At 40.9% G+C, this 12065-nt stretch overlaps 1 protein-coding gene across 1 annotated transcript in view; it reads left to right on the top strand.

The window, feature by feature from the left end:
* The window catches only part of LOC112227911 (cadherin-7-like), a 117988-nt gene that overhangs the window by 48581 nt on the left and 57342 nt on the right, over positions 1 to 12065 (top strand). Inside the window, exon 4 of the mRNA XM_024392908.2 lies at positions 4124 to 4243. Within this exon, the coding sequence (XP_024248676.1) occupies positions 4124 to 4243 (120 nt within the window). The remainder of the gene's footprint in view (positions 1 to 4123; positions 4244 to 12065) is intronic.

The raw sequence follows: 12065 nt of genomic DNA, 5'->3' as shown, positions 1-12065 counted from the left end.
CACCGAGTCAGATTTTTAAAATGCTTTTCGGCGAAAGCATGAGAAGCTATTATCTGATAGCATGTAACACCCCAAAAGACCCGTAGGGGATGTAAACAAAAGAATTAGTATAGTTGGCGCTACACAAACCGCACAATAAAATATAAAACATTCATTACCTTTGACCATCTTCTTTCTTGGCACTCCTTGATGTCCCATAATCAATACTGGGTCTTTTTTTCGATTAAATCGGTCCATATATAGCCTAGATATCGATCTATGAAGACTGTGTGATAAACGGAAAAAATAGCGTTTCATAACGTAACGTCATTTTTTAAAAGTTAAAAAGTCGACGATAAACTTTCACAAAACACTTCGAAATACCTTTCTAATGCAACTTTAGGTATTACTACACGTTAATAAGCTATAAAAATCATCAGGAGGCGATGTAAATTCGATAGCTGGTCGTCTGGAAAAAATGTCCGGAAAAACACAGAGACGATGCATCAAGTTGGTGGTCGGAGGGAATCGGTTCCCTTTGGTCGGTTCTACCAAGAATCAAATCAGAATCAAATGAGAAGACTCTATACATCCTGTGGAAGCTGTAGGTACTGCAACCTCGGCCTCATTTAATACGGTTCACCTTTAACAATGGGTTGAAGTGGCGCATGGATATTTTTTTCCATCTCCAGTGATCAGATTTTCCTGCGCTTTTCGATGAAACAGACGTTCTGTTATAGTCACAGCCGTGATTTAAACAGTTTTAGAAACGTCTGAGTGTTTTCTATCCACACATACTAATCATATGCATATACTATATTCCTGGCATGAGTAGCAGGACGCCAAAATGTTGCGCGATTTTTAACAGAATGTTCGAAAAAGTAGGGACATTAAACATTAAAAAATGACTCTCTATCACTGGATTCAAACATGCCACATTTACCACCAGGGGCAGATGCTTATGCCCATCCCTCATCCCCCATCCACCATCCACCATCCACCATCCCCCATCCCCATCCACCATCCCCCACACCCTAGCTAAACCGAAACCTACTTGAAGGTAACAGCGCTCACCATTGGCCCTAGTGTCCTGTTTCTACGTCGTCTCCCGACGTGCTCAGAGATGGCTACGGTCCAGCTGTGTAGAGGCAAACTGCTTTAGGAAATATGGAATCTCAACATGCTAAAAGTGTCATTAACAATCACTTTAAAATCAAATTAAATTGTGTTAGTTCTAAGAACAGTTATACATTTTTCAACCTCTATTGCAAGTTTCCAAACAACTGGGGGAAATCACAGTACCTAGCATTATTCATAGTCACCGCAGTACATTTTCAGTAATAGCCATGCGTTTTAATTCACGGTAACAGCTCTGCCGTTTCTAACCAATACCGTACACAGGTTTCTACAGACCAAAGTTGCACCTTAATTATAATAAACTAAACGGATTACAATTAGCAACCATAAGATGATGTAGAATGGTAACAGTGTATGGTATCCATAGGTGAGAGTGTTCATTGTGCAGCAGTGTCTGTGTCTTCTAAACTGACATATGGAATTGTTTTAAGAAGGTCATAACATGGCTCATTTAGCTATTTGATTTTGGATTTTAGGACCCCTTTAGGTATACAAAAAACAGTACCTGTCAAAAGCATTCAAGGGTTTTTCTTTAGTTGTACTATTTTCTACATTGTAGAATAATAGTGAAGACATTAAAACGATGAAATAATACATATGGAATCATGTAGTAACTAGGGCCGCCACACCGCCGGTCACGAGTCATGAAGGCAGTCAAATTCCACATTCCACATTCCACATTAGGCTTTTCCAAGCTCTGATGCTGCTGCTGGTCATTATTAGCCTAACAAATTTGCTAACTGCCTGGTACTCAGCAGTCTATTTTCCTTCTAATCACTTTGACATCAATGCAAATGTAATCGAAAATCGAATCAAACACTTCATGACAGCCTAGGAGCTCATGATGTGTAACATTTCTATAGGCTATGCAATTGCGGGTGAAAACAGTGTAATGGCCGCTAATGAAAAGAGGAGGATCCCATGAGCTTTCTATAGGCTAGGTCTAAAATATTTATTTCTCAACTTTCTTAATATTAAGCATATTGCTTATATTTACAATGGGAGTATAGCCTACCTGGCTGGCATGAAAATAAACCACAGGGAGAAGCGTTCTCCATTCGCTATTTAAGTACATACACTACCGGTCTAAAGTTTTAGAACACCTACTCATTCAAGGGATTTTCATTATTTTTGACTATTTTCTACATTGTAGAATAATGGTGAAGACACCAAACTATGAAATAACACATATGGAATCATATAGGAACCAAACAAGTGTTAAACAAATCTAAATATATTTTATATTTGAGATTCTTCAAATAGCCACCCTTTGCCTTGATGACAGCTTTGCACACTCTTGGCATTCTCTCAACCAGCTTCACCTGGAATGCTTTTCCAACAGTCTTGAAGGAGTTCCCACATATGCTGAGCACTTGTTGATGACTTTTCCTTCACTCTGCGGTCCAACTCATCCCAAACCATCTCAGTTGGGTTGAGATTCGGGTGATTGTGGAGGTCAGATCATCTGGTGCACCACCCCATCACTCTCCTTCTTGATCATATTGCCCTTCCATAGCCTGTATTGGGTTATTGTCCTGTTGAAAAACAAATGATAGTCTCACAGACAGTGCCACCAGCAAAGCACCATCACACCTTCTCCTCCATGCTTCACGGTGGGAACCACACATGTGGAGATCATCCGTTCACCTTCTCTGCGTCTCACAAAGGCAAGGTGATTGAAACCAAAAATTGCAAAGTTGGACTCATCAGACCAAAGGACAGATTTTCACTGGTCTAATGTCCATTGCTCGTGTTTCTTGGCCAAAGCAAGTCTCTTCTTCTTATTGGTGTCCTTTAGTAGTGGTTTCTTTGCAGCAATTTGACCATGAAGGCCTGATTCACACAGTCTCCTCTGAACAGTTGATGTTGAGATGTGTCAGTTACTTGAACTCTGTGAAGAATTCATTTGGGCTGCAAATTCTGAGGCTGGTAACTCCAATAAACATATCCCCTTCAGCAGAGGTAACTCTAGGTCTTCCTTTCCTGTGGCATTCCTCATAAGAGCCAGTTTCATCATAGCGCTTGATGGTTTTTGCAACTGAACTTGAAGAAACTTTCAAAGTAATTGACATTTTCCGTATTGACTGACCTTCATGTCTTAAAGTAAGGATGGACTTTCGTTTCTCTTAGCTTATTTGAACTGTTCTTGCCATAATACGGACTTGGTCTTTTACCAAATAGGGCTGTCTTCTGTATACCACCCTTACCTTGTCACAATACAAATGATTGGCTCAAACGCCAATCAAGAAGGAAATACATTCCACAAAGGAACTTTTAACAAGGCACACCTGTTAATTGAAATGTATTTCAGGGGACTACCTCATGAAGCAGGTTGAGAGAATGCCAAGAGAGTGCAAAGCTGTCATTTGAAGAATCAAGAATAAGAAAAATATATATGTTTAACACTTTTTTGGTTACTACATGATTCCATACGTGGAATAAGATTTTGAAGGGTCTTTCCTTTATCTTGGAGATATAAGAAAGCTCAGGAAATATATATATATATACATTTTTACACATATTTAAAGTATTTTTTGGGTAGGCACAAAACTTCCTCCATACTTCCAGATTCTTTTTAAACTGGTTACCTTCAGAGGAGTCCCGTGACACTTGTGGGGGTCGTAGAGCAAAACGGAAAAGACCATCATATTCGTGAGAGTCCATAGAGAGGGCGAAATCATTCAGATGCGACAGACATTTTTCTTGAGAAGACTGATTTTTGACCGATTTTGATGGGGATTTATTTATTTTTTTACTTAGACTGATGCACAAGTGATTAAAATGTTATTGTACACCAGGGAAGTAGTAGTAAGTAGTATGTTTACCAAGCACTACAGTACATTCCTGATGGTAGCCTATATAGAATAAGGTGTGATTTATACTGAATATATAACATTGACATTTGTAAGCTTGTAGAAATGCTGTCACACATGCTGTTGATGTGAGAGCTGTGTCTCTACAGATGGCTGATGTTGTCTTAATACCTAATTGGATGCTGTCTGTGCAGGAACAACGGTGGTCCAAGTGGCGGCCACAGATGCAGATGACCCCACATATGGGAACAGTGCCAGGGTGGTCTACAGCATCATCAGCGGACAGCCTTACTTCTCAGTCGACCCAAAAACAGGTAGGCGGGCTGACTGTTGGGAATAAGAGTTGGCCGTGCATTCTGGACCCTAGACATACTGTATCACTAAATGTTATTCATTGAATTGTTGAAGATATTTGTTCAAGATAGCATCAAACTGTAGCGGTTTCCATACTTTGCCAAAGTTACGTAGTTCACATGGTAGCAGATACAACATGAACTAAACTAGCCACCCAACTCTTCATATTTTGGTGCAACTGTAGACAAAAGAAACAATATGCTATCATACATTTTCTCTAAACACAATAATAGTTTTTTGAGCATTCAACAAATATAAAGCAAAGGATCTGCCAAACAATGTTGGGATGTGAGGTGGTTGTTCTTGCTCATTAGCCACTGCCCCGCTGTGGGGAACGCTGGCCTCATGCAAAGCACTGGGAAGAAAACAGACAATTGCAGGTAGTTCCATCATGTTTGGCTTATCACCATCTTTTTCTCCCAGTAACACATCCAGGGGATATCTGCTTACATGCTGAGGTTTTATAAGTTTGTCTTTGAGGAAACTCACTGACTTGTTAAAATCAATGGAAACTTTTTCCTATACAATCTTAGACGTAAAGGTGCCTGAAATAAACTTTTGGGTTGCCACGACTGTGGAACCTTTCCAGATAAAAAAAGTTCCTTGAGGAACCCCTATGTAAAGGTTCAAGCCGGAACCTTTTTAATAACATATTGTAGAGGTGGCAGTCTGTCAGATTGGAGGCATGGCTTTCAGATACTTCTTATTGACCACCCATTAGCATAAATATTTATGCATATTCTTATATAATATCAATACTATTAACATTGCTGTCTACATATTGTAATAAAGTGGTAACTTTTCCCACTTTGGTATTTGCATAGGCACTTAAGGAACTCAGACACCTGTCTTCAACATTAACATGTAATGTAATGACACTACATCAGATGAACAGGAATGACATTTACTCTAACAGGTGGCCCCCACAAAAATGTCTTAAAGCCACGCCCCTGCTTAGCCACACCTCTACTCCAGGCTTCCTCCAGGAACCTGTTAATACATTGAACCATTAAAGGTTCAACCAAGAACTCCTCAACTAAGTGAAGGTGCAAATATGAACCCTTGACTAGCAATGGTTCCTTGAGGAACTCCAGGGGTTCTTTGAGGAACTCCAGGGTTTCCTTGAGGATCTCCAGGGGTTCCTTGAGGATCTTCAGGGTTCCTTGAGTCACAACTAATTTGAAACGTGCACTTTGGATAAAATTAACTTATATGTCTTGAATAACAGAGTCCATGACACTGGGTGGGCAAATAGCAACCAGCCAGTCCTCTGATTCAAAACGATACGTGTTTCAGGAAGTGCTTTCAAACTAGTAGACATTTGCAGCATTGTCAAGTCAAGCCATGCTGTGAAGCCTGGCACATTAGCCTGTGTGGGGAACAAGATTGATAGAGATTTGATTACTTGAATGCGTCCTCACAATGATCTTTAACAAAGTTAACGAAACCACTTCAACTCAGCATTAAGTCTCAAGTTGGAATTCGTGACATCAATACCAATCAGAGCGAGAGCCGACATTTGCTTAAGTAATGTTTAAGCAGCACGTCTGCCCATTACTCCGTCTGCATAGTTATTTCATAAGACTCCTCCAGTTCAAAGAATGGAACCCACATGCTAATAGCAGCAAACTATAATGCGTGTTTCATTAGCTAAGTAGGCTCTTTAAATCTTTAAATGTGATCTTTCATATTGTTTTAAAGAGGTTCTGATTACTGAAGAGGTCACTGAAAGAAAAGTACTATTCAGGAGGTCCAATGGTGCTCTTTAACTTCCTGGAAAGCCAGATGCACTATGTGAAGGTCTTATGAAGAAAAACTTCCAAAAGGACTAATTCGAGGCAGAAAGGAGTTGGAGCATTCAACAAAAAAGGTAGAGAATTATTTATGTTAGCATTAATCCATTGTTAATCCACTTCGACGTCAAGCTGAAGTTTTCCTCAGAGTTGATTTTTGTTGTTGTTCCTTTGTTTGCTGAAGCGCGAAGGCCCACCTGAATGCCAGACAAATCAAATCAAATCAAACTGTATTTGCCACATGCGCCGAATACAACAAGTGTAGACTTTACCGTGAAATGTTTACTTACAAGCCCTTAACCAACAGTGCAGTTCAAGAAGATATAAATAGTTACCAAGTAGGCTAAAATAAAAAGTAATAATAAAATGCAACACAATAAGAATTACAATAACGAGGCTATATACAGGAGGAACCAGCACCGTCAGTGTACAGGGGTAAAGGCTAGTTGAGGTGAACAGCGAGTAGCAGCAGTGTAGAAGAGGACCATCCAGGACCTATTGTATAGGTCCTGGATGGCAGGAAGTTTGCCCCAGTGATTTACTGGGCCGTTCGCACTACCCTCTGTAGCACCTTACGGTCAGATGCCGAGCAGTTGCTGTCAGGATGCTCTCGATGGTGCAGCTGTAGAACCTTTTGAGGATCTGGGGACCCATGCCAAATCTTTTCAGTCTCCTGAGGGGAAAAGGTTTTGAGGTGGACTATGTGTCATCTTTTTGCATGATTTTGCGGTGAAGTTTTCTGTGAGAGAACTCCACAGGAGCCTTCTCTTTCTTGGAAATATTCATAAACCAAGTTGTTTACCAGGCTGGTCAATACTGTTATCAGTAATTGTAAGAAGTTTTGAAATGGTACATTCTGTATAGCTTGGTGGTGCAGTCTCTTGCAATCAGTGTAGTGATATCACAAATGTCTTTTGAGGGACACCTTAATGTTTGCATATTTTAACCGAATTTGTATGCACTTTACATTTGCAGACACGACATGGAGGAATACATACGGCAAAGCTGAATCATACACATTGTGTCTGGCGCAGGGGAAAATAAAATGGGCTTACATGCCAGGTTAAGAAAGAACATATGGAATAACTGGACATGTTCTTAGTTTGACAAGAATATGAATCCATTTAAATGCAGCTACCTGTGACAAAAAAGGCCAAAGGTGAATCCTGTTTCTATGTCTCTGTAAACCACTAATCACACTCATTTGTTGAAAAAGACTGTGCCTTAGTGAAAGGGTGACTTTGACAAAGTGCTTGAGCTGAAAGGCACTCATTAATCTCTAGCTACACAGCAACACTGCACCACCAGCGATTAAGGGGCTGAGGGGTAGTGGGCAGGGAGGTGGACAACGTCACGTGTGACCTGGACTTGGAGGGTTTGCATCCTGGCTCACTTTTGTCCAGCAAGTCCCTTTACTTGGCATCTTAATCCCAAATTGAATCCTCAAGGTGCCCTTCGGGGAAAAAAGTGGTTAACCCTGAATAGCTCCAATAACTTCCAAGCTGTAAAGGTAATGTATAATGTGGGCAAAATACATACTTTGCTGTGGGTGAGGGTGGCTTATTAAACATCCATTTTGTAATGTAGCTCAGGAAATAGCACACTTGAGTTTGAAGGTGAAAATTGAAAGGCGGTGCACTGCAATGCGTTAAGGGTGAGTGTTAATTGATGAAAGACTCAATGAATAAATGTAGCTATGAATGAGTGTCTGGTCTGTCTACTGTTTGTTATGATACTCATTATGCATTTTTGAATGGCATTAGTAGAAATGGACCATGACTAACAACGATTAATAATGCACTCCTCCCTGCACAACACTCACACGCAAGTACACACACACACACACACACACACACACACACACACACACACACACACACACACACACACACACACACACACACACACACACACACACACACATAGTTGCATACACCTTAGAGGCAGAGATGGGCACTCGAGCACATCAGCGATGCCAGCCATGTCTGCTTGCTTCAGACCTCCGTGTCCTCACTACGGGAAAGAGCGGAAAGGCCAGGCGTCTACGCGAGGATTAATTATGTTTAAAGGGGATATTTAAGACGGGCCTGCGTGCATTTCAATTTGACGTAGGCGCTACTTCTGCGATGACAGCGTTTAGAGCTTCACCGTCATCTCTTTCAGCTCCTCCGGTCATGAGGAAGGAGATAATTTCATTAAATGTAAAATGCTCAAATAAAGAAAAAGGCCAAGGCCAGTCTAGCTGCTCTCCACCTGTTCTTTCATCTCATTCTATGTCAGGGCTAAGATACCAGATACTGAGCCTGAAAGATGGTTCCGAAACCCGGTAATCCTGTTCTGATTAAGATATTGGCCTGGCCTTTTGGGAGCTTTCCACTGTGGGTGTTCTCTAATCTGTTCGAATCATGACACCCACACACGCACACGCAGACACACACACATACAGAATTGTGCATCACCTCAGGGAGATTGTTGTACTATCCACTCCAGTGACTGGAGGACATTACAGCTCAGCGTAGATATAAATCTGGCCTCCCACCATTCTGCCAGGTAATGTACAATACAACCTGGCTCTATCTTTGGTATAATACTCAGAAAGAAATACCCTTGGCAAAAATCCTTTATCTCACCCCTGCACAGCAAAATTCGATTGGTAAATTGAACACTGTGGGTTTTCAATTTAACACTTTTGAAGTGTGTATATGACAACCAGCAAAAAGTGTTGAATTTACACTTTTCAAAGTGTTGCCCTTTTAACACAGATACTTTCCAACACCAGTGGCATTAAAATGTTACACAAACTCCGTGTTAAAGGTAATGGTGTTCACTGATACCTTGTATTTAACACTTGTATTGCATTTTTACACTAGGTCAGTGTTAAAGGTGCGCTGGTATGGTGTTCACTGATACCTTCTCCAGTGTTAAAGCAACACTGAGATTGTTCAATTTAACACTGGTCAAATGTCTATATGGATCCACACTTTCAGTGTTAAATGACCACATTGCTTAGTGTACAGCGTTATTTGCATATTTAAAATCAAAATCAAATCAAGCTTTATTTAAACAGCACATTTCAGACATGGAATGCAACACAATGTGCTTCACAGGAAAAACTAAGAAAATTAAGAAAATAAAAACGTAAATATTTACTACACAACAAACATAAGAGGATAAAAAACAAAAGAATATCAATAAAACTGAACGACTAAAAAAGGAGTCTCTTATAAATATGTCCCCAGTTTCGGCCCCCCTCAGGTTCAGTGGCAGGCTATATCAGAGGCATAGTAACAATGGCTGCCTCTCCATACCTCTTGTTTCTAGGCTTTGGGATGGTTAAAAGGCCAGTTCCAGAAGACCTGAGAGACCTACTGGGTACATAACTTAAAAGCATGTCTGACATCTATTGGGGAGCACAATCGTGGATTGATTTAAAAACCAATAGAAGAATCTTAAAATGTATTCTAAAACTCACAGGCAGCCAGTGCAGAGACATTAAAACCGGTGTAATATGTGCTCTCCTTCTGGTCTTGGTCAGTACCCATGCTGCAGCATTCTGCATGTTTTGCAGTAGACCAGTGGCTTTTTTGGGTAGACGAGACAGGAGAGCATTACAGTATCAAGCCTAATTATAATAAAAGCATGGATGAGTCTCTCTGTATCAGCCTGAGAGAGAAATGGCCACACCTTGGTAATGTTCCTCAGCTGGTAAAAAGATATATTGGTCACATTCCTAATGTGTGATTCGAAATGGAGTTCAGAATCTAAAATAACACCTAGGTTTTTTACCTGGTGTTTTATCTTTATTGCCGTGAATTAAAATGTGAGGCCAGATTCTCTTTCTGTGTTTTGGCTCCAACAATAAATACCTCGGTCTTGCCTTGATTTAGCTGGAGTTGCAAGCCATCCAAGTATTTAAATCAATAATACAATAATACAGTAAACTAATAATTTATCTGTGGAGCTTAAATCCTCTGGTGACACAGAGATGTAAAGATGTGTATTGGCTGCGTAGCAGTGAAAATCATTGCTGTGCTTTCCCATAATGCCTTTGGAGTAAATTGTAGAGTCACCACCCATTACTCTATTTGTTAGTGACAGAGACTTGGTTGTTGCATTCATAAATGTTCAGTCCTGTGGCCTTCATAAAGTGAGCTCCTAAGCAAATATGTTATAAAAAAGTATAATATAACACAAAATATAAAGCCTTATTATGAGAGCCTAGTTTTAACATAATTCAGTGGACTGAAGCGCGTAGTTTACAAGCGAAATCAGGCTTTCATTTTATTTTACATTTAACTAGGCAAGTCAGACATTTTTATCTACAATAACAGCCTACCCCGGCCAAACCCGGACGACACTGGGCCAATTGTGCTCTGCCCTTCAGGACTCCCAATCACAGCTGGATACAGCCTGGATTTGAACCAGTTACGCCTCTTGCACTGAGATGCAGTGCCTTAGACCACTGCGCTGAGATGCAGTGCCACTCAGAAGTCCAAAGTCACATAATTATTTCAAGTCACATTATGCTGGCTTGCAAGGTGATGTGAAAATATCCAGGGAAATATGATATTGAGGGGCTTGGTTTTGGTATAACACTGGTTATTAACACCAACAATGGGGTTATTTTACACCATTGAGTGTTTCATTTAAAACTTACAGAGTTAGTTTAGCACCTGAATCAACACTAGAAATGTTGCACTGAAACACTAGGTAAAACTGGCAACACTAGCTGCCATTCACTCCATTCATAAAGTAACACCACATCAACACCAAAACTGCTTACACCAGGATATGAACACTGCCGATTTTGCTGTGTGAGATGTCTGGAGCATGTATGACATTTCTCATATACAGTAGCACCCCCCCCCCAAAAAATATTCTATATATATATTTTTTTTTACAATGTAACAGTAATATTACTGAAGATGAGTCACAGTTATCTACATCTCGTAATGTTACATAATTGTTTAATGTTATACCACACAGACCACCAAGATATGGGAAATTTACAGTATCACGTATAGTCAAGGTGGAGAATGATGCCCAGGAAACCTCAGCCGATAGCAGTTCAATCTGTGTATCTTTCACAGTTTGAGTGAGATAAATTGTTATTGAAATACGTATCTGTGCTCTGGATTGGAATCTTTCAAAAGATAAGTTGGATGTAGAGAATATTTGTAAGGTGGCTTTTCATGAACAAACTAAAAGGCAACAACCTCTCTATGAGGTTGTGCTATTCCCAGTGTATATGGTCTTTTTCCCCTCTTGCATCTTACATGGATCAATTGGGTGTAGGTGGACCCCCGGAGGTTGAGGAAATCACACCACTCTTATTTAAGTTTCCATCGCCTTCATCATTACCTTTCATAGCCACACGGATGGTAGGCCAGAGGGTTTCCTATCCTAGCAAAGTGCTCCAGTCCCCACACTTTTATTTCCTCCTCCCAAGACGAATGTCAAGGATCCCTGTCTTTTTGCAGGGAGAGTGGCCTACCCCTCTGCCTCCAGCACTGGGGAGAGGGAGACAGCGAGATAAATGTGCGGCGGCTACAATGCGTCTGCTTCGGCAGCACCGGAGGCGGAGGGAGTCACGGTGCGATGCCGATGTGGGGCCATGCCGCGATAGCGACAGAAGGATTTTAATCATCGCCTCTCCCCAGGAATGACACGGGTGCAGCACAACAGAGATATAGAGCGAGGGGGGCTGGCACCCAGCAGACAAACAACAGCCTGGCGACATAGCCGTGCGGATTAGCACTGTCGCTCTGTGAGAAATATGTGTGCTGCTGGCCAGGCGGGCGGCAGGCGTCGGGAGGAGAAAACACATTGCATTTTTTTTTTACCCCCACATGCTGGAATAAGGATTCATGGCATCATTAACCACAGCCTATATCTCTTGGGCACCAATGCACAGAGCTGATATTAAATAAGTATATCAATTGTATGTGAAGCCTATCTTTGTTTAGTGAGATTATTCACTTGGTTTACC

This window comes from Oncorhynchus tshawytscha, linkage group LG29, assembly GCF_018296145.1.
Source record: "Oncorhynchus tshawytscha isolate Ot180627B linkage group LG29, Otsh_v2.0, whole genome shotgun sequence".
Taxonomy (NCBI): domain Eukaryota; kingdom Metazoa; phylum Chordata; class Actinopteri; order Salmoniformes; family Salmonidae; genus Oncorhynchus; species Oncorhynchus tshawytscha.
This window is presented reverse-complemented; position numbering and strand designations above follow the sequence as displayed.